Here is a 27,721-nt window from a genome sequence, read left to right as displayed (position 1 = left end):
GCTTCCACTACATGACTTGTACAGAAAAGTCAATACATTGCAGAATGGTGCCATCGGAGAACTCTTTTGAGGTTTGTATGACTGCCTCATGTTTTTTTCAACCTCCAACCAGCAGGTGGCAGTGTAGAACTACCATTGAACTGTATATCTCAAGGAGTCAGGAGATAGTCATGTTAGTGGTTTGTCATTCTTGCAGTAGTTGTCGGAAAATCTATCGTAATTGGTAGTTGTTTCTCATAATTATCTGAACCACGCATTTATTTTATAAAAACAGATTTTAACTAGTCAAGAACTAGGGGCGAGATTCTCCTGTACCTGGCGGGGCGGGGTATCCCGGCGGGACTGAGTGGTGTGAACCACTCCGGTGTCGACCCCTCCTTAAAGGTGCGGAATCCTCCGCACCTTCAGGGGCTAGGCCGGCGCCGGAGTGGTTTGCGCCCCGCCGGCCGGCGTGGAAGACCTTGGCGCCATGCCAGCCGGGGCCGAAGGGACTCGCCGTCCGGCGAAGCCCGCGCATGCACGGGGGCGTCAGCGGCGGCTGACGTCATCCCCGCGCATGCGCGTGGGGGGGTTCACCTACGCTTCGGTCATCGCGGAGGCTGATGTGGTCGATGCGTGGGAAAAGAGTGCCACCACGGCAAGGACCGCCCGCGGATTGGTGGGCCCCAATCACGAGCCAAGCCACCGTGGGGGCACACCCCGGGGCCAGATCACCCTGCACCCCCCCCCCCCCCCCCCCCCCCGGAGCCCGCCCGCGCGGCCAGGTCCCGCCGGTAAGGGACCTGGTCTGATCCACGCCGGCAGACCGGCAAAAAACCAGCGGGACTTCGGCCTATCGCGGGCCTGAGAATTCGGGCAGCCCCGGGGCCCATTGAGTTGCGCCGGTCCCCGCCATTCTCCGAGGCGGGTGGCGCGACTCACGCCTCGCCGACTTTTGGAGAGCTGGACAATTCGGCGGCCGGCGGGGGCGGGATTCACGCCGACCTCCAGCGATTCTCCGACCTGTTGGGGGGTTGGAGAATCCCGCCCTAGATATTCTATTGTACATGATTCCTGCCGGTCGAGTACCAGAACGCATTCGGGAGACTAAAATTAGGGCAATAGATATATCAGGGTCGCCAAAATATTTGTTTGGAGGTTCAGGAGGAACTAATTTAGCACAGAGTGGTTAGAATATGAAATTTGCTATCAGTAATTAACTAATGCCAGCATTAGGTCTTCAGACAAAAACCAAGGTGATTGGTTCACCACCACCATTGTAGTCGTTATGTTTGGTTGGTATTGGTGCCTTAACTTTCAACATCTTTCTATCCTAATGAGCCTGAACCACAATTGATCATCAGAGTTCAGTTGTGAGCAATCAAATGAACAAATAGCTCATTAATTTCCAACTAGAATATAAAAATAATAACTTGGTAAAATTTTGTGAGTGTCGCCATGCCCCATTAAATTAATATGTGGGATCAGTGAAATGACAGTATTAGTAGGAAGCTTGGTTCAATGGACGTGGTTCAGATATACAACTACAACACTTTAATTCCAGTTCTCCAACCAGTGTGTCTTTCAAATGAAGATCCCTGAGAAGCTGAAAAGTGATGCATTTACCCACATCCACCTGTTAGAAATAATATGGAATTCTGACATTTCCAATTCCATCAAACTGTCCCATTATTCTGCAGCTTCCTGAAAAATGAAAATCTGACATTTGCAAATATAAAATGTGAATTAAATACGGAGATTGGGTGATACTGATTCGGCCCATCGAGTCTGCACCGACGCATGAAAAACACCTGACCTGCCTACCTAATACCATTTGCCAGCACTTGGCCCATGGCCTTGAATGTTATGATGTGGCAAGTGCTCATCCAGGTACTTTATAAAGGATGCGAGGCACCCTGCCTCTACCTCCTCCCAGGCAGTGAATTGCAGACTTCCCTCTGGGTTAGAGAGTTTTTCCTCAAACCCCCCCCCCCCCAAACCTTCTGCCCCTCACCTTGAACTTGTGGCCCCTCGTAACTATCCCTTCAACTAAGGGGAACTAATGCTCCCTATCCACCCTGTCTATGCCTCTAGTAATCTAGTACATCTTGTTCAGTTCCCCCTCAGTTTTCTCTGCTCCAGCGAAAATAACCCAAGCCTATCAAGCCTCTCTTCATAACTTAAGTGTTCCATCCCAGCAAAATCCTGGTGAATCGCCTCTGCAAACCGTACTGTGCAATCACACCATTCCTATAATGTGGTGACCAGAATTAAACAATACTCCTGCTGTGGCCTCACCAAAGTTCAAAAGAGCAGCAACATGATTCCATCTGCCACTTTTCTGCCCATTTGACTATCCCGTCTATATCTTCCTGTAATTCAAGACACACAACCTCACTGTTCACAACTCGGCCTATCTCTGTGCCATCCACAAACTTACTGATCGTACCACCCCCCCCCCCCCCCCCCCCCCCACCACCACCACCCCCCCCCCCCCACCCCCCCAACCCCCCACCTCTCCCCGCACACACGCACATAGTTATCTCTTTTGTTTATATAAATTACAAATAATAAGGGAACCAGCACAGAACCTTGCGGGATGCCACTGGACACTGGTTTCCAGCCATTAAAGCTGCCGTCTGTCATCATCCTTTACGTGGAGATGCCGGCGTTGGACTGGGGTGAGCACAGTAAGAAGTCTTACAACACCAAGTTAAAGTCCAACAGGTTTGTTACAAACACCCAGATTCACCCGAGGAAGGAGCAGTGCTCCGAAAGCTAGTGTTTGTAACAAACCTGTTGGACTTTAACCTGGTGTCGTAAGACTTCTTACTGTGATCATCCTTTACAGCTAAGCCAATTTTGAGTCCACATTACGAAGTACCCTGTATCCTGTGTGCATTTGCCTTCTTTATAAGTCTTCCCTGTGGGACTTTGTCAAATACTTTGCTGAAATCCATGTAAACTACATAAACTGCACATCTGGTCACATGCTCAAAAAATTCACCCAATTTTATTCGGCATGACCTCCCTCTGACAAAGCCATGCTGACTATTCCTGATAATATTAATAATCTTTATTATTGTCACAAGTAGGTTTACATTAACACTGCAATGAAGTTACTGTTGAAAGCCCCGAGTCGCAACATTCTACCGCCTGTTCGCGTACACAGAGGGAGAATTCAGAATGTCCATATTACCTAACAGCACATCTTTCGGGACTTGTAGGAAGAAATCGGAGCACCCGGAGGAAACACACGCAGACATGGGGAGAATGTGCAGACTCCGCACAGAAAGTGACCGAAGCCAGGAATCAAACCTGGGACGCTGTGAAGCAACAGTGCTAACTGCTGTGCTACCGTACCGCCCGTTCGATTAGTGAACAAGATGGGTTTTTATGATAATTGACAATGGTTTCATGGTCACCTTTTAGACTTTTAATTCCAGATTTTTACTGAATCGAAATTTCACCATTTGCCATGGTGAGATTCAAACTCCGATCCCTAGAGCATGGTTCTGAGTCTCTGGATTACTAGTCCAGCAATAATACCAATTTGCTACTGTCTCCCCTCAACCATACCCAAAGTGCTATTTCTGTTTTTCAGAGGAATAACCACAGGAGATTCCTTCACTGACTGCTTCCTCTTGCTCTGCCCAGTGGTCACGCATTGCCTTCTTGCTGGTGGACTCTCAGCCTGCTGTGTGACCACCTCTCTATACTTGCTGTCCACGGTACTCTCTGCCTCATGGATGCTCCACAGTATTCCTAGCTGCTGATCCACCTCTGAAACCCAGGCTTCCAGGAGTTGCAGCTGGAGACACCTCCTGCACGCATGTTGGCCCCGGATGCTGGAAATGTTTCTGGATTCCCAAATAGAGCAAGAGGAGAAAACCGCGCCTTTGTTCTCCTGTCATGACTTACTCCCTAGGATTAAACCTTTAAAGGACTCTTAAAATCAGATAATATTAAGTACTTTAGGGCCCTTCTTCCCTTTACCTTATTAATCAACCCCGTCCAACGCCGGCATCTCCACATCATGGCTACCATCGACACCGCAAACTGCCAGCTCAAAGTGGAGAGGATCTCCAGGAAGATCGCGCATATAGACACTGACATTAAGTTTCTACAAAGATGCAGAAAAGTAGATAAGATCCAGAAAGGGCTACACATCACAAACCCACTCAAGTCGACATACAACACAGACTACGCTGAAAGACTCTGCCGCCGCACCTCTGCCACACCCCTCAAACACCTCGTACACCAGCTCTACAGCAGTCGACGCAACATGGAAACCAAGATAGAGGCCATATTCTCAACGTCCGCTCAGGACACAGCAGACCAGCTGCGAAACACCACCAAACAGATGAGACAATGATACTACGCCACCTATATGCACACCAAGAACAGGAAACTTGAGAAACTCGGCATCACCATCAGCAGCAACCAAGCCTCTCCCAGTACCACAGTCGAAAACATTACAGGGAAATCTATTGTCAACTTGTTGGACTACACCCTCCAACCAGATGAAATCGAAGTCCTCAGCAGAGGGCTCAATTTGTGCACCACCACCAAAATGGACCCCATCAGTCTCGCGGCAGACACGGAGGAATTCATCAGGCGAATGAGGCTCCGGGAATTCTTCCACAGACCCCAAGAGGCCGACAGCGAACCCAAGGATTCGATCAATGAACCGGAACAGCAGACCGCGAGATCTGCGGTGCAGCAAACGAAAAGGAAAGAGTCGAATTGAACCCCTCCGGAAGGCCGCTGCCCTAGACTCGACATGTATGCTCAAGCCGTCAGAAGTCGTGTCAATGCCAGATTCATCAGTCGCATTCACAAGGCAGCCCCGAACGTCACCCAAGCACAACGCAACGCCATCCGCGCTCTCAAGACCAACCGCAACATTGCCATCAAACCAGCAGACAAAGGAGGGGCCACCGTCATACTGAACAGAACGGACTACTGCAAAGAAGTATACCGACAACTCGACAACCAGGAACACTACAGACAGCTACCCGCAGATCCAACCAAGGAACACATCCGCCAACTCAACAGACTGATCAAGACCTTGGATCCAGACCTTCAGAGCACCCTACATGCTCTCATCCCACGTAATCCCCACATTGGAGATCTCTACTGCCTCCCAAAAATACACAAGGCCAACACACCAGGCCGTCCTATCGTTTCAGGCAATGGGACCCTGTGTGAGAACCTCTCTGGCCACATCGAGGGCATCTTGAAACCCATCGTACAAGGTACACCCAGCTTCTGTCGCGACACAACGGACTTCCTACAGAAACTCAGCACCCATGGACCAGTTGAACCAGGAACATTCCTCGTCACAATGGATGTCTCGGCACTCTATACCAGCATCCCCCATGACGACGGCATTGCTGCAACAGCCTCAGTCCTCAACACCGATAACTGCCAATCTCCAGAAGCAATTCTGCAACTCATCTGCTTCATTCTAGATCACAACGTCTTCACCTTCGACAACAAATTCTTCATCCAGATGCATGGAACAGCGATGGGGACCACATTCGCACCTCAATATGCCAGCATCTTCATGCACAAGTTTAAACAAGACTCCCTCACCACACAGGACCTGCAACCGACGTTATACACCAGATACATCGATGACATTTTTTTTCTTTGGACGCACAGCGAAGAATCACTGAAACGACTACACGATAAGATCAACAAATTCCATCCCACCATCAGACTCACCATGGACTATTCTCCAAATTCTGTTGCATTCTTGGACACACTCATCTCCATCAAGGACGGTCACCTCAGCACTTCGCTTTACCGCAAGCCCACAGACAACCTCACGATGCTCCACTTCTCCAGCTTTCACCCGAAACACATTAAAGAAGCCATCCCCTATGGACAAGCCCTCCGTATACACAGGATCTGCTCAGACGAGGAGGAGCGTAACAGAGACCTACAGATGCTGAAAGATGCTCTTGTACGAACGGGATATGGCGCTCGACTCATCGATCGACAGTTCCAACGCGCCACAGCAAAAAACCGCACCGACCTCCTCAGAAGACACACACAGGACACCACTGACAGAGTACCCTTCATCGTCCAGTACTTTCCTGGGGTGGAGAAACTACGACATCTTCTTCGCAGCCTTCAACACATCATCAATGAAGATGAACATCATGCCAAGGTCATCCCCACACCCCCATTACTGGCTTTCAAACAACCACACAACCTTAAACAAACCATTGTTTGCAGCAAATTACCCAGCCTTCAGAACAGCGACCACAACACCACACAGCCCTGCCAGGGCAATCTTTGCAAGACATGCCAGGTCATCGACTTGGATACCACCATTACACGTGGAAACACCACCCACCAGGTACGCGGCACATACTCGTACGACGCGACCAATGTTGTCTACCTCATACGCTGCAGGAAAGGATGTCCTGAAGCATGGTACATTGGCAATACCATGCAGACGCTGCGACAACGAATGAACGGGCATCGTGCGACAATCACCAGGCAGGAATGTTCCCTTCCAGTCGGGGAACACTTCAGCAGTCAAGGGCATTCAGCCTCTGATCTCCGGGTAAGCGTTCTCCAAGGTGGTCTTCAGGACACGCGACAACGCAGAATTGCCGAGCAAAAACTTATAGCCAAGTTCCGCACACATGAGTGCGGCCTCAACCGGGACCTGGGATTCATGTCGCATTACATCCACCCCCCACCATCTGGCCTGGACTTGCAAAATCCTACCAACTGTTCTGGCTTGAGACAATTCACACCTCTGTAACCTGTGATCACCCCCTATCTCTGGATCTGTAATGATTTGATTACCTGCAAATGCTCACATTCCAAGCATTGTCCAGCATCTCTGACTTTGTCTATATAAATGTTTCTGGAACATACCTCTCCATTCACCTGAGGAAGGAGCTACACTCCGAAAGCTCGTGTTTGAAACAAACCTGTTGGACTTTAACCTGGTGTTGTAAGACTTCTTAATTATTAATACAGAATCTAGCCCTGTTGCTCGTTTTGGTGAGTGTGCTTTACACTCAATTGGCTCTGTTGCTACTCATGCATAAATACTACAAAACTAGGCTACTTCTACCACTAAAGGCCCATACTTATCTTCTGGAAAAGGAATCCACTGGGTCAGGGAACACGTGTCGCGTCTTTTCGTCCGACGTCACTTCGTCCAACGACACTTCGTCCACGTCTTTTGGTCCAACGTCTTTTTGTCCGCACGTCTTTTGGTCCAACGTCTTTTTGTCCAATTATCCAATTACAAATAAACTCCGTATAAAACCATTTAATTGATAAAATGCAAGGCATTTAATTGCTAAAATGCAAGTAATTGATAAAATGAAAGTAAAATGCAAGTTGAAAAATGCAGTTAAAAAATCTAAAAATGCAGTTAAAAAATCTAAAAGTTTACTAATTGATAAAATTCCCGAAAGATATCACATCACTTAGAGAATACAGTTGGAAAATGTAAATTCTTAAAGTTACTTAAAATTGATGTAAATTGTAAGCAACATTCCTCAAGAAATCAATTTTTGTTGTAGAATCATATTCAACGACCAATCTTTTGAGGCGTTCAGTTATTTTCTTATATCACGTACATGAAGTCGACTGATCGCCCCGAAGAATTTGAGCCTTTTTGCCTATTATGAACCCTTCCTCTTCCTTCAGAGTTTTGATTAACCTCCAGATATTCAAATGAGCTCCACCCGCCGAACGCTTTATCGCAGAATGAAACCCCTCAGCGGCATTATTTGTTCTCGGTAGATCTTGTAGAACACGCTGATTAACATTCCATACAGCTGTCGGGAATGTAGGTGTTTCTGTCCTTCGTCTGGCACCATGTCCTCTCACAATGCCTATGTAAGTCAAGTCGAAGTAAACGATGAATTCAGCAGGTATTTCTTCATCGTCTATCAAATCTTCATAAGCCTCTTCGACATCTTCAACGGGGAGGAAAGCTAATGCTGAAAAACATCGAATTTTAAGACAGAATTCAGAGTCTGTGTTGTATTTTTCTTTGAGGCCTAAATCGGTAATTTTTCGAAACACAGATTGGCTCAAATGAAACAAACATGCCACGACAGATGAATTAAGGAATGATGAATTAATTGCCTTGTAAACTGCAACTTCGAAATCTGCCATGATATCAATCGGATCTGCATTAGGTTGCATAATTTTCAATTGGTCATAAATAATTTGTATGTCTGCAACTGCTTTTCTAGCATTTAACGAATCAGCATCAGCTGGATGAAGGTGCTCATTAGAGAAATAAATAATTTTCGGCTCATTGTTTTCATTTACCGTGTGAATTCGCACTGAACACAGCCTTCTTTTCTCACATCTCCAGTATTCTTTTCCTAGGTTTGGACTGCTCGAATGAAAATCGTAGATGTAGTTATTTTCATCAGCTACCTTCCTTGCTCTTCGTTGACACAATGAACTTTGCCATTTCGGGATGGGCGAATTAAGAAAGAGAACGATAATATCTATCCTTTAACGAGGCTCGTTAAAGGAAAGAGAACGATAATAACTATCCTTTAACGAGACTCGTTAAAGGAAAGAGACCGGTAATAAAAATCCTTTATTACATATTATACCTTGCTATGTGCATTAGAGAAGATTTCTATTTACAAAAAGTTAATGTGGGGAGTGGAGTGGAGTGCTAATAAGCAAGTTACAAAAAGTCAAGTTACAAAAAGTCTTTGACAAAAAAAATCATCCGACAAAAAAACGTAACAAGTCACAAAAAGTCTTTGACGAAAAAAATCATCGGACAAAAAGAAGTTGGACCAAAAGACGTGTGGACAAAAAGACATTGGACCAAAAGACGTGGACGAAGTGTCGTTGGACGAAATGACGTCGGACGAAAAGACATAGCACCAGGGAACAATAGCCTCTCGTTCGATCTTAAGTCTGCAGGCTTCCAGCTGGTATGGACTGAGGGTCAGGAGCGCCTATCTCGTAGCGTGCGTTGACTGGACACTTACTTGTTGGTGCAGCTGCTAGGCAGGTCTCTGTCAAGGGTTGTTTCGAGCTGCTGGAAGACCCTGCCAAGAAGGATGAGTTGAACTTGGGGCCTCTAATTTATAGGCCCCAGGGGCTTTGCACCCTTTTGGGCGGACCCTGTACCTGACTCCAATCGATTGGATCACGTACCAATCGATCGGTTTGAATTCCCCAATACTGGGGCTGTTTCCTGATCGCTGGCCGGTCCTTGGGTGCTCATTAGCTTCTTTTGTCTTGGACTCCTGCTGGTGCCGAGGAGTCTGGCTTTACCTTGGTCATCCTTAATTGTATCTATTGTGCCCGGGAATTGCTCATTTAATATGTATGGCTGCTGGTTTCAGTTCTGTCTACTTTCTGCAGACCGAATACACAGAAGAACTCTGCAAACTGCCTGTTGTCTGATACTGTCCGTTTTTCCCTGCGTTCTTTGCGAATCTCCATTTTAACTCGGGAAGTGGCCAACCCAGGTGGCTACAGCCCTTGCAAACTTTAAATCACAAAACGTTCTGAACTATAAGCGATAATAGCAGTATAAATACTCAATGTCTGTACTCATTCAATCGGCAATCTCAACTTGCCCCACGTCACTTTCAAATCTTGGTGTCACTTCAGGAGCTCCACCTCTGGATTGAGTGAATGTACGTTGGGTTGCTTCTTAAAAAATTTCCCGCTGCTCTGTCCAGCTGCTGCTCACCAGATTCACTCTTTCTCTATGATTCCTGGTGCTCTGTCCAGGAACTAGTCTATGAGGAGAGATTGACTAGATAAGGCCTATATTCCCAGGATTTTGGAAGAATAATAGGTGCTCTAATTGAATCATATGGGGCGGGATTCTCCGCCCCACCACGCCACACTTCTGCCCCGACCCGCCGGCGGCATTCTCCATTACGCCGGCCGGTCAATGGGGTTTCTCACTGTGAGGCAGCCCCACACCATCGGGAAACCCCCGGGCGCCGGCAAAACGGAGAATCCCGCCCATGGTATTCCAAGGGTAAATGCTGAGAAAATGTTTCCCCTCACTGGAGAATCTAGAACATGAGGGTGACAGTGTCACAATAAGACGTAGCCATTTGGGACTGAGATGAGGAGAAAGTTCTTCTGTCAGAGATTGTGAACTTTGGAATTCTTGAACCCAGGGGAAATGGATCTTTAGTCATTGAGTATAATTAAGGCAGAGTTTGTTAGATTGTTATGTATTAAGGAAGTTAAGGAAAATGAGTATAATGCGAGAATGTGGGGTTGAGGCAGAAGGTCAACTACGATCATATTGAATAGAGGAGCAGGCTCCGAGGACCAATTGGTCTACACCAACTCATTATTATGTGACTCTTTCCCCAGAGGGTACTGAACGTCTGGAATTAATTGCTGCCTTGTGAGGTGGATGCTAATTTTCTACAAGCCTTCAATAGGGAGCTCCATTGTTTTATGGCAAAGGCAGCAACGACATTGTAAAGAAGTCAATGGATTAACAGTTAACCGAGTAAATGTGACCTGCTGAGCTGTTGTTGATTCTCTGAGGGGTTTGAAGAGAAACTTTGCAAATTTGATTTTACTTTTTGTGTCTGGTTTTCTGTGGCATTTTGGGAGATGTGTATAGCTATGCAGGGTAGGTGGGGCTATGAATGTTTTTTCAAGCTTCACGTCTGGAATCTTGAGGATGGCAAGAAAACAGCATTCGCCATCCCAAGGAGTCCGTGCATAATGCACCGCGGCCAACTCACTAAGTCCCACTGTCATTTAATGATCAGTTCAGCATTGATTGGGCAGGACATCCGGCTGCCCTTAAAGGAGGTTCCACTCCCTGTGAGAGCTGACGGTCAATTAGATTGACCAAAAGCTCTTTGTGCACGGTAGCACAAGTGGATAGCACTATTGCTTCACAGCGCCAGGGTCCCAGGTTCGATTCCCCCCTGGGTCACTGTCTGTGCGGAGTCTGCACGTTCTCCCCGTCTGTGCGTGGGTTTCCTCCGGGTGCTCCGGTTTCCTCTCACAGTCCAAAGATGTGCAAGTTAGGTGGATTGGCCATGATAAATTGCCCTTAGTGATAAAAAAGGTCAAGAGGGGTTATTGGGTTACAAGGATAGTGGAAGTGAGGGCTTAAGTGGGTCGCTGCAGACTCGATGAGCCGAATGGCCTCCTTCTGCACTGCATGTTCTATGTTCTATGTTCTAACCTGGCCTGTGAAAGTGCCATAGTGGCCAGAAGCGGTACTGCACCACTCTGCCTGGAACTAAGTCCCAGGACCTTCAAAAGCATGTCCCGGGGCCCTAGGGGCGTGAGGGTAGGGAATGCCTGTAGGAGCATTCCTCCCCCCCCCCCCCCCCCCCCCCCCCCCCCCCCCCACCCCCTACACCTCAGAACATGCTTTGGGAAGAGAGTAAAGCTCTGTCATGAGTATAGGACAGGCTTAGTTGACCAACTTCCTCTTTTGCCGCATATCAGTTTTGCATGTTCAACGTTCAAACCTGTATCTTTGGCAATGTCTTTGAATTTTGGAATATTTGATTAATAAAGCTTTATTTTGTGTTTTTCAGAATTTCGTGGAAACTGTAAGTGCAGTTATCTCTCTTGCATCAATAGATACATGGAAAGTTCTCACAAACACACAAAATGAAAATGATCCCAATCCTAGTTCTCAATTATTACTGTCAGTGGAAAATTTTAATACTCGCCTCATTCTGCAGAATGACACTCTAAACATCAAAGAAGAGAATCTTGAGCTCAGAGCTGCTAGAATGTTTCACAAGAACAATAACTTCTCTGTTAATGAAACCTTTGCTAATTTTGCCATCGCGGAATATGCCAATTTAAGTGCGAATATATTAATTTCCTCTGAAGAATTTGAGGATACACCAGATGCCACAGTTATCACAATTGCATACCCAACATGGATTGATATTTTACCCAATACCACAACCTTCAGTGGAAACTTTTTGATTAATGGCCTTGTTGCGACAATAACATTAAACGTCAAAAACCCTGTTAACATCAACTTGACCTTCTCACCAAGAAATCGCACGCTTGATCTGAACACAGCCATGTGTGCATTTTGGGATTTTAGTGGCAATGGTGCATGGAATAACACTGGCTGTAAACGTGAAATTATTGGGGAAAATATCAAATGTAACTGTGAGCACTTGACCTCTTTTTCGATGTTAATGTCTCCCGATTTAATAGACGACCCAGCTTTGGGGTATATAACTATAATCGGAGTTGCCATTTCAATTGGATGTTTATTAATCACGATTATTATAGAGGGCAGAGTATGGAAGCATGTGACCAAAACTAAGACCTCTTACATGCGTCATATTGGAATTCTGAACATTGCGGTAAATCTGCTGGTAGCTGATATATGGTTCATTGTGGCTTCAGCTGTAGATCCAGCAACAAAGGCTTGCACAGCTGCTACTTTCTTCATTCACTTTTTCTATCTTGCCTTATTTTTTTGGATGTTAACCTTGGGCCTTCTACTTGTGTATCGTTTGAATTTCCCATTCCATGATCTCAGAAAGTCAGTTATGATGGGAATATCATTTAGTATTGGTTACCTATGTCCATTAATAATCTCTGTCATCACAATTGGAGTTACCTATCCAAGAAAGAGTTACACCAGAGAAGATGCCTGTTGGCTCGGCTGGGAGAAAGAGTACCCTCTACTTGCATTTGTTATACCTGCACTGGCTATTATCGCAATCAACCTCATTGTTCTGATTGTAGTCATATTTAAGCTGCTACGACCAACAATCGGGGACAGATCCAGAAGCAATAACCAGGAGAGAGAAACATTCAAACAAGTTGTGAGAAGCATTGCGGTGCTAACCCCAATCCTCGGTCTGACCTGGGCATTTGGAATACCAACGTTTCAAAAAGGTTCTCCCAAAGCTTTCCATTATATCTTCACAATTCTCAATGCTTTTCAGGTATGTTTAACCTATATTTTATATATTTTTTACTTCTAACTGTTTATAGTTAACTCATATTTAATGCAGTCAAATTCATGTAAAGTAATTATCACTAGCGAGGCATGTTCCATGCGTTAAATATGTCATAGATCATTCCTTTTTTAAAAATATTTTTATTCAATACATTTTCATATATACAGACAGAATATCTACAAGCAATTCAATAAGCAACCAATTCAATAAACAACCTACACCCACTCCCTCTCTCCTGCTCCCCTGACACCAACATCCCGCCTTCCCTATTTTAACCCCCTTGCCCCCCCAGCCTTGCTGCGCCCTCAAACCTATCTGAAGAAATCAATGAATGGAATCAATGAATGGCTTCCACCTCCAGTTGAACCCAACTGCTGACCCCATCAAGGTGAACGTAACCTTCTCCAGCCTCAGGAATTCGACCAGATCACACACCCACACCCCGCTTACGGCGACTCTAGTCCCACCACCCAAGCAAAATCAGTCTTGGGGCTTTCAGAGAGGAAAACATTGGCCTCACTCACTACCGTGAACCCTTGGGTCTTCTGACACCCCAAATATTACCACCTCTGGTCTCGGGGCCACCTCCACACCCAGGCACTTCAAACAGCACTCCCGAGAACCACCTCTATCTTGGACACGCCCTGAACACGTGGACATGATTCGAGGGCCCCACCGCACACCACCCACACCTATCTTCTACCCCCTCAAAGAACTTACTCATTCCCGCCACCGTCATATGAGCCCTAGCTACCACCTTGAATTGGATGAGGCTCAACCTCACACATAACAGCGATGTGTTCACCCTCCGCATGACTCCGCCCACGCTTTGACACCCACCTCCCCTCCCAGCACCTCCTCTCACTTAATATCCCCCACCAGAGCTCCCCCCTCCCCCCACTTCGTCAACACCTTATGGTCATTTGACAACTTCCACTCCCCTATTTGGTCCTTTGACAGCACCTTGTCCTGCAACCCCAGAAAAGGATCTCTCCTTACAAAGTCCCGAACCTGTAGGTACTTGAAGTTGGAACAAAGGGACCTTAGCGTGTTTGTTCATAGACCTCTGAAGCTAAAAGGTTTATAGGGTGGTGAAAAATGTATACGCAACATTTGTTTTTATCAATAGTGGCAGAGATTGCAAAATTAGGGCAGTCATGATGGAGCTGCATAAAACTTGGTGAGACCACAGATGGCGTAGTGTACGCAATTCTGGCTACCACATTATAGGAAGGTTTTAATTGCACTGGAGGGGGTGCAGAGAAGATCCACCAGTATGTTGCCTGAGGGTCATGGACAGGGTGGATAGGAAGCAACTGTTCCCCTTAGTTGAAGGGTCAGTTAGGAGTGGTCACAAGTTCAAAGTGAGGGTTGGGAGGTTTAGAGGGGATTTGAGGAAAAACGTCTTCACCAGAGAATGGCGACAGTCTGCAATGCACTGCCTGGGAAGGTGGTAGAGGCGGTATGCCCCATGTCCTTTAGAAAGTACCTGGATGAGTATTTAGCATGCAATAACATTCAAGGCTATGGGCCAAGTGTTCGCATGTGGGATTAGGTGGGCAGGTCAGGCCTTTCATGCATCGGTGCAGACTCCATGGGCAACGGGCCTCTTCTGCACTATAGTATTCTGCGATTCTGTGAAATCTAGAAACCAGCCCATTGACCTTCCTGCAAAACGACTTGGGGACGAAGATTGGAAGGTTCTGAAATACAAACAGAAATATTGGAAGCACTGCCATTTTTATTGACTGCACCTGCCCGTCCGGTGACAGTGGCAGCACATTCCACCTCTTAAAGTCCGCTTTCATCTGCTCCACTAACTGAGCCATGTTCAGCTTGTGCAACTGCACCCAGCTCCGTGCCATTAAGATACCCAAATATTGAAAATGCGCCCCACCACCCTAAACGACAACTCCCCTAGTCTCCTTTCCTGCTCCCTAATCTCAAATGGGAACACCTCGCTTTTCCCCACATTCAATTTGTATCCCAAGAACCGTCCAAACTCCCTCAGGATCTCCATGATGTCTGCGATGCTACTCACTGGGTCCGGAATGTACAGTAGAAGGTCGTCCACATGCAATGAGACCCTTTGCTTGACACCATCTTGCTCAATCGCTCTCCAGTCCGGCAATGCCCGAAGCGCCCTAAGCGCCATTTCCAACGGCTCTTTCACCAAGAGCAACGAGGAGAGCGGGCACCCCGCCTCATCCCACAATGTAGCCCGAAGTACCCCAAACTCACTTTGGTTGACCCCCACACTTGCGACCAGCGCCTTATACAGCAACCTGACCCAATCTACAAACCCCTGCCCGAATCTGAACCACCCCTGCACCTCCAACAGATTCTACACATCCATCGCCACCACTACCTCCACCGCCTGCCCCTCCAGAGGCATCATGATTACACTGAGTAGCCTCCTCACATTCGCCGGCAACTGCCTCCCCATTTGATCTTCGTCTATCACTTCCCTTTTTTTTTAAATTTTAGATTACCCAATTATTTTTTCCAATTAAGGGGCAATTTAGCGTGGCCAATCCACCTACTCTGCACATTTTTGGGTTGTGGGGGCGAAACCCACGCAGACACGGGGAGAATGTGCAAACTCCACACGGACAGTGACCCAGAGCCGGGATCGAACCTGGGACCTCAGCGCCGTGAGGTGGTTGTGCTAACCACTAGGCCACCGTGCTGCCCTTCTATCACTTCCCTAATGCACCACATAAAATACACATCATCCCAATTCAGAGCATTGATGTTTACCAGATCCATAGACATCTCCTTCAACTTTCCACTAACCATCACATATCTCCCATCCACCCCCGCCCCCCCCTCACCCACCGGATTTGCCACAATGCTCCCCACCTCGAATGCAACCTACTTATTAACAAACACCAGCTCCCTTGTCTTCATATCCAGCATTGAATTGAATTAAATATCTGCCCCACCCATCCCTTTCTCAACCTTGTGTGGTCTCCCAACTTCAAATGCTTCTCCTGCATAAAAGCCACATCCACCTTGAAACTCCTTAGATGTGTGAACACATACAACCGATTCAACCCCTCACATTCCATGTGACCACCCTGGTTGGGGGTCTCCCTGCCCTCTTCCCCTGCCAATTTGGGCCAATCCCCTGCCACACAACCCTCTAGGCCCCCTCTTGGATGTCCACATTCATTGATCCCTTCCCAACTGCGCCACACCAACCACACCCATGTCAGCAATGCTTCCCCTGCTCTCAAACAATGAAACAAACCCATCTCCCCCCCCCCCCCCCCCCCCGCCCCACACGCCTTCCTCCTGGCAACCGCCCACCTCACTCCAGTTAACTAGCCCACCCAGCTAGCATCATGGCCCCCACACAAGTCCTCCAAGCATCCTTCCTCACTCCAGTTCCCCTCCACTGCCAACCAGCCCAAACATCCATCCCTAAGGGTATCAAAAGGCACATTCATCATTGTTGCTCCCCCATGAAAACCTGCCCCTGAAAATCCAGCACCGAACACTTTAGGGAGCACACAAAATTCCTCCAAAGTTCAATATCCTTACACTCATCTAAGTCCATTGTTCCTCATAAATTCCATCACCTCCTCCGGCATGTCAAAATAAAGCTTTCGCGTCTGGAAAGTCACCCACAGTCTGGCCAGGTATAATAGCCCAACCCTCACCCCCTTTTTGAAGAGGGTAGCCTTAATCTGGTTAAACCCGACCCTCCTCTGCACCCAAGTTCTGGAACTTCTCCTTGTTCAGAAAACAGTGCAACCGCACCACCATCGCCCTCGGCGGCTCGCCCGCTTGCGGCCTCCTCCTCAGCACTTAGTTCCCCTCCAGGGGCCAATCAAAGGCCCCCTCCCCTATTGGGTTCTCCAGCATCCTTGCCACACAAACCGCGGGCTCCACATGCTCCATGCCTTCAGGCATCCAGACAATCCTTAGATTTTGGCTTCTCTAAATCCTCCATCTTCTCCCTTAGCTTTTTTGTCTCTCCCGCATCACTCCCACCTCCGCCACCAATCAGACAAATTGCTCCTCATGCTCACCCACCGCCTCCTCCACTTTCTGGTTTGCCAGGCCCTGGGACTCCTGTCTCTGCTCCACTCACTCAATCCCAAATCTCAGCGCCTCCAAAACCTTGGCCTGAACTTCCAGGGGCTCTTTCCTCTGCTGCAGGAACTTATCATTCAAGAACTACGCCAACTGCTCCTTCGACCACTGGGTGGGCAGCACAGCCCCTCTCTTGTCTGCCGCTAGCTTTACCTGTGGTGCACTATGAAGACTCCTGCTCCAGCAGCACTTTCTTTCTTGCACCACTCCTTGGCTGTGGATCCATCCACCAGCAACTCCCAAGGAGTAAAACCTTCCCCTTTGCCGTTTGGGTGGGGAAAAGAGCGAAAACATCTGCCTTGAGCAGGAGCCACCAAATGGGCGACCACTCACTCCATGGCCTACTCTTCCTAGATCATTCCTTAACATGTGCATATTTGCAGGCAATTTCCAGCATAAGGTCAACACAGTAGAGGAAGGAGAGCATTAAAGATAGTTATCTTGACTGTGATTCTTCATGATAAGTAGACAAACTGGAGTAGCACTATTTTGTGTGAGATTTGATTGTAACCATATTAATCTTTATTAGCGTCACAAGTAGGCTTATATTAACACCACAGTGAAGTTACTGCAAAAATCCACTAGTCGTCACTCTATAGCACCTGTTCAGGTACACTGAGGGAGAATTTAGAATGTCCAATTCACCTAACAATATGTCTTTCAGGACTTGTGGGAGGAAACCGGAGCACCCGGAGGAAACCCATGCAGACACGGGGAGAACGTGCAGACTCAGGACAGATCCCTGATCCCTGGGGCTGCAAAGCAACAGTGCTAACCACTGTGCTACCGTGCAACCATTATGTAGCTTCTTTCACATTGTTAGAATCCTTTAAAGTTATTGATTCAAAGACAATTTTGGAAAAGTTACCATTACAATGTTGCCAAAAGAAATTATTTGGATCTTAGATGGGTCAGAAGATTTCTTCTGTTCGTGTGATAAAAGTTTGAACTTTTGGGATATATAATGTTGTCATAACAGGTCGCAGAATGTCATTGCTCTTTGAGTTAAAATTTCCTACTGCATAAAGATTGGGTTGTAGAGGCCAAGGCATGAACTAGCTCTTGAGAGATCGTTCAGTAATTATAATATGATAATGAGGTGGCTATCTCAGATGTTGGTAGTTTTGGGGATTTCTGAGCTCAGGAATCCTGACAGCGAAAGAAAAATAAGAAGGAAGCAGAAGTTGTTTGTTTTTCCAGCATGACTTGTGGGCAAGGTGAAGCAGGAATTCTTCCTATGAACCCCTCGGTCCTGTAACTTTCAGAACTCACTATCTCCAGAACCCATCTCCAGAAGCTCATCTCCCCCTTTCTCTGGAGCCCCTCACTGAGCGCTCATCTTCATGGTGTGAACCTCACTGCCTGTGATTAAAAGACTCCACCATCCCGATGATCTCGAACCACATTCTTCCTGTGAACTTCAGTCCTCTATTCATGTGACCTTGCCCCTCATGATCTCTGGAATCCCCTTCACACAATCTCCAACCCACCTGCCCCTCCACCCATATAATCTCTGTAAGTTCCACCTCTTCATGATATCTGTTTCCCCTTCTCGGGAGCTTACCCCTGGTGACCTCTGTATCCTTGTCTATATGAGCTCCAAATCTGCTCCCCACAATCTCCAGAAACCCCCCAACCGTAAACCTTCATGATGCCATTTCCAAAACCTCCCCACCCACTACCCAGGCACTCTCCCTTCAATTTATCCCCTGTGATCGCCAGACTGCACTATGGTAAGACTATAAGACATGGGAGCAGAATTAGGCCACTGAGCCCATCGAGGCTGCGCCACCATTCAATCATGGCTGATATTTTTATCATCCCCCATTCTCCTGTCTTCTCCCCATAATCCCTGATCCCCTTGTTCTCTTCACAGCCCCTTTCCATAATCTCTACATAATCCACCCAGGATCGCTCCCTCCAGCATCTCTCCCTCCAGTATCTCCAGACCTCGTCCATGATTCCCAGCTGCAATATTCCAAAGCAGCTTTTCCCACAGAGCTACCAGCCAGCCAGCTATTCAACCTGACCAGCTTCAGGCAGGAAATCCACCTTTCCCATATTTTGCAGTCACTCATTATCTCCTCTGGCCACACACTGCATTGCAATGAGGGCCCTGGGATACAAAAGCATGGGAGTTATGCTAGGAAATGTTTACATAGAACGATACAGCGCAGTACAGGCCCTTCGGCCCTCAATGTTGCACCGACATGGAAAAAATCTAAAGGCCATCTAACCTACACTATGCCCTTATCATCCATATGCTTATCCAATAAATTTTTAAATGCCCTCAATGTTGGCGTGTTCACTACTGTTGCAGGTAGGGCATTCCACGGCCTCACCACTCTTTGCATAAAAAACCCACCTCTGACCTCTGTCCTATATCTATTACCCCTCAATTTAAGGCTATGTCCCCTCGTGCTAGCCACCTCCATCTGCGGGAGAAGGCTCTCGCTGTCCACCCTATCTAACCCTCTGATCATTTTGTATGCCTCTATTAAGTCACCTCTTAACCTTCTTCTCTCTAACGAAAACAACCTCAAGTCCATCAGCCTTTCCTCATAAGATTTTCCCTCCAGACCAGGCAACATCCTGGTAAATCTCCTCTGCACCCGTTCCAAAGCTTCCACGTCCTTCCTATAATGAGGCGACCAGAACTGTACGCAATACTCCAAATGCGGCCGTACTAGAGTTTTGTACAACTGCAACATGACCTCATGGCTCCGGAACTCAATCCCTCTACCAATAAAGACCAACACACCATAGGCCTTCTTCACAACCCTATCAACCTGGGTGGCAACTTTCAGGGATCTATGTACATGGACACCGAGATCCCTCTGCTCATCCACACTACCAAGAATTTTACCATTAGCCAAATATTCCGCATTTCTGTTATTCTTTCCAAAGTGAATCACCTCACACTTCTCCACATTAAACTCCATTTGCCACCTCTCAGCCCAGCTCTGCAGCTTATGTATGTCCCTCTGTAACCTGCAACATCCTTCCGCACTGTCTACAACTCCACCGACTTTAGTGTCGTCTGCAAATTTACTCACCCATCCTTCTGCGCCCTCCTCTAGGTCATTTATAAAAATGACAAACAGCAACGGCCCCAGAACAGATCCTTGTGGTACGCCACTCGTAACTGAACTCCATTCTGAACATTTCCTATCAACTACCACTCTCTGTCTTCTTTCAACTAGCCAATTTCTGATCCACATCTCTAAATCACCCTCAATCCCCAGCCTCCGTATTTTCTGCAATAGCCGACCGTGGGGAACCTTATCAAACGCTTTACTGAAATCCATATACACCACATCAACTGCTCTACCCTCGTCTACCTGTTCAGTCACCTTCTCAAAGAACTCAATAAGGTTTGTGAGGCATGACCTACCCTTCACAAACCCATGCTGACTGTCCCTAATCATATTATTCCTATCTAGATGATTATAAATCGTATCTTTTATAATCCTCTCCAAGACTTTACCCACCACAGACATTAGGCTCACCGGCCTATAGTTACCGGGGTTATCTCTACTCCCCTTCTTGAACAAAGGGACCACATTTGCTATCCTCCAGTCCACTGGCACTATTCCTGTAGCCAATGATGACCTAAAAATCAAAGCCAAAGGCTCAGCAATCTCTTCCCTGGCTTCCCAGAGAATCCTAGGATAAATCCCATCCGGCCCCGGGGACTTATCTATTTTCACCTTGTCCAGAATTGCCAACACTTCTTCCCTACGCACCTCAATGCCATCTATTCTAATAGCCTGGGTCTCAGCATTCTCCTCCACAATATTATTTTTTTCTTGAGTGAATACTGATGAAAAGTATTCATTTATCTCCTCAGCCTCCACACACAACTTCCCACCACTGTCCTTGACTGGCCCTACTCTTACCCTAGTCATTCTTTTATTCCTGACATACCTATAGAAAGCTTTTGGGTTTTCCTTGATCCTACCTGCCAAAGACTTCTCATGTTCCCTCCTTGCTCGTCTCAGCTCTCTCTTTAGATCCTTCCTCGCTTCCTTGTAACTATCAAGCGCCCCAACTGAAACTTCACGCCTCATCTTCACATAGGCCTCCTTCTTCCTCTTAACAAGAGATTCCACTTCTTTGGTAAACCACGGTTCCCTCGCTTGACCCCTTCCTCCCTGCCTGACTGGTACGTACTTATCAAGAACATGCAATAGCTGTTCCTTGAACAAGCTCCACATATCCAGTGTGCCCAACCCTTGCAGCCTACTTCTCCAACCAACACATCCTAAGTCATGTCTAATGGCATCATAATTGCCCTTCCCCCAGCTATAACTCTTGCCCTGCGGGGTATACTTATCCCTTTCCATCACTAACGTAAAGGTCACCGAATTGTGGTCACTGTTTCCAAAGTGCTCACCTACCTCCAGATCTTACACCTGGCCTGGTTCATTACCCAAAACCAAATCCAATGTGGCCTCGCCTCTTGTTGGCCTGTCAACATATTGTGTCAGGAAACCCTCCTGCACACATTGTACAAAGAATGACCCATCTAATGTACTCGAACTATATCTTTTCCAGTCAATATTTGGAAAGTTAAAGTCTCCCATAACAACTACCCTGTTACTTTCGCTCTTTTCCAGAATCATCTTCGCCATCCTTTCCTCTACATCCCTAGAACTATTAGGTGGCCTATAGAAAACTCCCAACAGGGTGACCTCTCCTTTCCTGTTTCTAACCTCAGCCCAGTACTACCTCAGAAGAAGAGTCCCCATCTAGCATCCTTTCCGCCACTGTAATACTGTCCTTGACTAGCAGCGCCACACCTCCCCGTCTTTTGCCCCCTTCTCTGAGCTTACTAAAACACCTAAACCCCGGAACCTGCAACAACCATTCCTGTCCCTGCTCTATCCATGTCTCTGAAATGGCCACAACATCGGAGTCCCAGGTACCAACCCATGCTGCCAGTTCCCCTACCTTATTTCGTATACTCCTGGCATTGAAGTAGACACACTTCAAACCACCTACCTGAACACTGGCACCCTCCTGCGAAGTCAAATCTGTGCTCCTGACCTCTATACTCTCAATCTCCCGTACCCCAAAACTACAATCCAGGTTCCCATGCCCCTGCTGAATTAGTTTAAACCCCCCCAAAGAGCACTAACAAATCTCCCCCCCAGGATATTGGTGCCCCTCAGGTTCAGATGTAGACCATCCTGTCTATAGAGGTCCCACCTTCCCCAGAAAGAGCCCCAGTTATCCAGAAATCTGAATCCCTCACGCCTGCACCATCCCTGTAGCCACATGTTTAATTGCTCTCTCTCCCTATTCCTCATCTCACTATCACGTGGCACGGGCAACAACCCAGAGATAACAACTCTGTTTATTCTCGCTCTGAGCTTCCATCCTAGCTCCCTAAGACCTGCCTGACATCCTTATCCCCTTTCCTACCTATGTCGTTAGTGCCAATGTGGATTACGACTTGGGGCTGCTCCCCCTCCCCCTTAAGGACCCGGAAAACACGATCCGAGACATCACGTACCCTTGCACCTGGGAGGCAACATACCAAACGTGAGTCTCTCTCGCTCCCACAAAATCTCCTATCTGTGCCCCTGACTATTGAGTCCCCAATTACTAATGTTCTACTCCTTTCCCCCCTTCCCTTCTGAGCAACAGGGACAGACTCCGTGCCAGAGGCCCGTACCCCATGGCTTACCCCTGGTAAGTCATCCCCCCCACAAGTATCCAAAACGGTATACTTGTTACTCAGGGGAACAACCGCAGGGGGTCCCTGCACTGACTGCTTCTTCCCAGTCCCTCTTACAGTTACCCATCTATCTCCAGTCTTTGGTGTAACTACTTCCCTGAAGCTCCTATCTATGACCCCCTCTGCCTCCCGAATGATCCGAAGTTCATCCAGCTCAAGCTCCAGGTCCCTAACACGGTTTTTGAGGAGCTGGAGTTGGGTGCACTTCCCACAGATGAAATCAGCAGGGACACTGACGGCGTCCCTCACCTTTAGGGAGATAATTTTAAACTTTAGGGCCAAGGCAACTGAAGAGCCAAAGCTGCCAGTGGAGGTTATAATGGGCCAGGGTTGAGAGAACACCAAAGTACATCATGGAGTTCACCTGACCTACAACATTTAATAGATTTTGGTTATGGGAGCACAAGGGCCCACTTCCCGGGTGTTATGCAAAAGAGTCCTTGGCCGGCATTCTCTCTCCCCCCCCCCCCCCCCCCCCCCCCCCCCCCCGGTCAGAGAATCCCTGGGGAGCAGCGCAAATCCCGTCCCGCCACCCCGTGCCAGCTGCCGTGTTCTCCAGTGCCATTTTTTGGGTGGGGCGGGGTTCATGCCAGCGGCCCCTCCGCCAATTCTCCGGGCCATAATAGGCCCTTCGGCTGTCCGTTTTTGGTGTGTCCCCAGAGACTTAGTCTCCAGAATGGGAGAACCCCGGCCCTTAAGTATTTTTAAACAAAACAATGATTATTCTATGAATCCAGGGAACATTTTACAAACACACAGTAAACAGTTTATCAAGTACCAACACAAATAGTCCCCACAGATACAATACTCTATAGGCAACCCTTAATAACTTTCCTAACAACGTCCATTAGTCAAATGCCCTTTTTAACAAAGACAGCAGGTTTGAATTCTCTACAGAAAGCAGTTATCATTTTTAAATTATCAAGTGATCAGAATACATTCTTTAGTATGCAGAGAGAGAGATCAAAATACACCTCCTTGTTTGACTGCAGCTCCCAACTGAAAACAAAACCCAAAACTCAGCTACAAAACAGCTTCCAGCTCAAAATGAAAGTAAAAGCCAGAAACACAGCTCAGCTCCACCCACACAATGACATCACTGCAGCTATTTGATAAACACACTTTTCTTAAAGGGACCCTCACATGACAAGGTTATGATTAAGAATAGACAAGAGGACAGAACCGAAGATACACAGATCTCAAAATATTGGTGGGCAGAGAGTGGTTGGTGCAAAACTGTGAATAGATCTGCAAACCAGGACAAGAATTTGAAATGAAAATGAAATGAAAATCGCTTATTTTCACGAGTAGGCTTCAATGAAGTTACTGTGAAAAGCCCCTAGTCGCCACATTCCGGCGCCTGTCCGGGGAGGCTGGTATGGGAATCGAACCGTGCTGCTGGCCTGCTTGGTCTGCTTTAAAAGCCAGCGATTTAGCCTTGTGAGCTAAACCAGCCCCTATTCTGACCATTCTAAACCATCCTGACCATTCTCTGCAATAGGAACTTACAGGTTTGAACAGGGGACAGGGTTTGATTATGATTCTGGAGGGGATGGGCCTAAAACCAGCAGGGAACGCTTTTGTGGGAGAAGGAGAGAAATAGATTTCCAGGCCAGCCAGCAGCTTGCTCTGATAAGCACTGGATATCACTGGTGAAAAGAAACCTCTGCTGTCAAACCAGATTGATTTATTAACAAATGGTCAACTTACAATAAGTAATGCAATGTTTTAACAAAATTGTTTGCAATCTGTGAAAGATCTATTGCTTATCTGCTTAAGAATATCTTCCTTTTTTAGGGATTCTTTATTTTGGTCTTTGGAACATTCATGGATAAAAAGGTGAGCTATGACAGCCATTCCCACCATTTTCCAGCATTATTTTCACTTCATCCAATAAAATATTTTTTTCTGCTCTTAACTCAGATACGAGAAGCATTGATGATGAAATTTTCATTGTCAGGATTTTCTTCTCGAACAAAGGTAAGGTTTAAACAGTAGAATGGGAAATAATTACAATCTGAAAGAATTACCTCTCCTCAGAACTGATATAAAATGGAATTGGTCAGCTATTGTGAAAGTGAACAAACCACTGGGATTGGGAGGACAATAAGAGTTTGTATGATATATTTATGTATTTGACACAATGACCCAAGGTCCAATTTGGAGAATTAACAAGAGTAATGGACGGTTAAAGGCAAGGTCTGAAGAATGGGGTTTGATTAGACTTTTGAAGAAAGCTGTAGGATTAGAAAGATGGAGGGGTCTGAGAATGGAATTCATGACAATATTGCTCAACCAGCAAGAAGCTGTTCCACAAACAAAAGGGCAAAGGGAAGGTGACAGACAAAGGGAAACCAGAAAGCCGGAGGATGGAAGAATGTATGCAATATGGGAAACGTTTCTAGAGTTGAGGAGCAGTTGGATCACGGAGGGGTAGGAAGAAAAGCTGGATTGTATAATATTTATAAAGTCCATATTTAACCACTCCAAGATGAGGATATTACTGACCAAGTGTCATCATCCAAAAAGAGTGATGTTTTCCTGATGTATGTTGACAACAGTACCTAAAGACCAACTCTCATAATCCACCCAATGTCTAAATTGTCAGGCTTCATGTCAGCTATGTGAAAACATTTTCTTAAATTAACTACTGGGAAGATTAAAGCTATTGCTCTTCACTACTAACTCCGTTCTCTAGTCACTGACTCCATCCCTCTCCCTGACAGCATCTGAGGCTGAAACAAGCTATTCACAGCCCTTGAGGTTAGTTTAACTGAGGAACAAAGGAATTAGGAGCAGAAGTAGGCAATTCAGCCCTTCGTGCCTGCACGGTCGTTCAATCAGGTCATGGCTGATCTCTTCCTGGTCTCAGATCCACCTCCCTACTTGTTCCCCATAACCCTTTAACTGTCTCTTTTGTCAGAAATATATCTATCTCCTTCTTGAAACCATTTAATGACTCAGATTCCACTACACTAGGGGGCAGAAAGTTTCCCAAATTCACCACCCTCGGCGAGAAACAGTTGCTCCTCATCTTAGTTCTTAATCTGTCGCCTCTCAACCTGGATCTATGATCTCTCGTTCTAGAGGTCTAGAGCTTCCACATATTGACTCCATCGCTAAGAGAGCCTGCGCCACCTTTTGTCAAAATCCTCATTCATGCGTTTGGTACACCTTGACATGACTATTCCGATCACATCCCTGTTAGGGTTGGAGAGGGGCCAGTTCCTCGGTACGTAGTGTAACTGATAGTTATCGAGGAAATATTAGACTAATTAAAATTTACTATAACACATAGGTAGCTACCAAACTGGCTCTTCAATCACCTCTGAACTGCCAACTAACCTACTGACACCATTGATTATCTCCCGACCCAACCTGACCCTCCCATGCTATCCTAATTGCGTTCCAGATTCTCCGACCACCCCACCAATCAGCCAACTAATCCCGTTCTTCGCTCCCCCCCCCCCCAAACAACTACCTACTCAACCCGACCCTGATCCAGTTTCACTGCAGCCCTGACTAGCTGCCATGTCCTGACCCCGGGGCAAGGAAATCTCACAGGTATTTGTGAACCCTTTCTCAAACTCCAGGTAGCTAAAAAACAACATGAAATCAGAACAGTTGTCTGCTGATGGATACCATTGGGAGTGGTACATATTTCAAAAAAAAAATTCTCGTGTTCCCAACAGCAGCAAAATCTGCACAAAGGAAACCTTCTGAATTTCTGGGCTGTGTGCTTTGTGTCCCGGTGAGCACTGTTCTTTATCGAATCATTTTGTTCAGAGAACAGAGAATTGTAGGGAGCTGGAAAAAAAGTAACAAGTGAATAAACAAAGGCTTTCTCCTGCATTAACTTGCATGATATTTTTTATTTTTCAGACTGTCGAGAACACTTCTACTACAAAGCCATCTTCAAACTTTAATCTGCGGCTTCATTCCAGAAAGCGTAAGTATAAACTTGGAGCTGAACAATAAAAGAAGCATTCCCAAGATAAAGTTGAAATGTTCCTCCAATAAATAACGTTAAATGAGTTGCTGTAATTTATTGGCTGATATTAAAGCGAAAGGATTCATGTTCTGTACAAGAAATGATCAAATTGGGCCTGGATTTTAACTGCGAGCAGATTTCTGGGGAAAAGTGCTCGTGAGTTATTTCCTGCCCACCTGCCCCAGAGTAACCTCATTTAAACGCTCACTTATTGTCCAGTTAAGTCAGCAGGAAGCAACAGAAATCATACAGCCCAATGGCTGCCTGTTGATGCCAATTGATTCTCAGGCCATCGCCTGGAGGGTCATGTGACCAGGAAGGATTGTGGTTACGGTTATTACTCTGCAACGCACCGGCACATCCTGACCCTCACAAACAAAAGATTTTAGATTTACCTGTCAAGGCCTATCTATCTTCAAACTAGTTTCTGCCTAAGCAGAAAGAAGCTTCAACTTCCCTGGTTCAATTTCCAAACACAGTCTGTTTCAAACTGCTATCAGATCCTATTGACATAACAGGGCATCCATTTGCATCAATTTATTAGGCTGCTGCCTACTTTAAGCAAGCATTTCATTCACTTGCAAAATAAAAAACAATGGAACCAAGTGGGTAAATAACCTGCTTATTACTAACTTTCCACATACCTCGTCCCTGCTGGATCAAACTGGGACAAAGTAATGTACAGACAGTGTACTTTGTACAGTTAATATTGTCGTAATCAATATTTTCCCCGCTCCTGAACTGTGATAGAAAGATTCAACAATGCTCGTTAAGAAAACAAAACAAGGCTTTATTTACGAATTACAATTGCAAGCAGAATTGGCTGAAACTTGGAGTCAGAGAGCAGTCAAATACAAACTGCTGGGTCCGTCCCAAGTCTGCGCTAGTACAGACAAATAGGACGATATTTATACATTATAGAATCAAGATAACATGAATACAGCTTGG

The 27,721-nt window shown here is 46.5% G+C and overlaps 1 protein-coding gene across 1 annotated transcript; it reads left to right on the top strand.

Annotated features, from left to right (window-relative positions):
- Positions 1-44: 44 nt before the first annotated feature.
- LOC119967934 (adhesion G protein-coupled receptor F5-like) lies at positions 45-27,514 on the top strand. Its single transcript, XM_038801032.1, has 5 exons — positions 45-71; positions 11,538-12,923; positions 24,580-24,621; positions 24,706-24,762; positions 26,665-27,514. The coding sequence occupies exons 1-5, from the start codon at positions 45-47 to the stop codon at positions 26,758-26,760; spliced, it is 1,608 nt and encodes a 535-aa protein (XP_038656960.1). The 3' UTR covers positions 26,761-27,514.
- The last annotated feature ends 207 nt before the right edge of the window (positions 27,515-27,721 follow it).

Source organism: Scyliorhinus canicula, chromosome 6, assembly GCF_902713615.1.
Source record: "Scyliorhinus canicula chromosome 6, sScyCan1.1, whole genome shotgun sequence".
Taxonomy (NCBI): Eukaryota; Metazoa; Chordata; class Chondrichthyes; order Carcharhiniformes; family Scyliorhinidae; genus Scyliorhinus; species Scyliorhinus canicula.
This window is presented reverse-complemented; position numbering and strand designations above follow the sequence as displayed.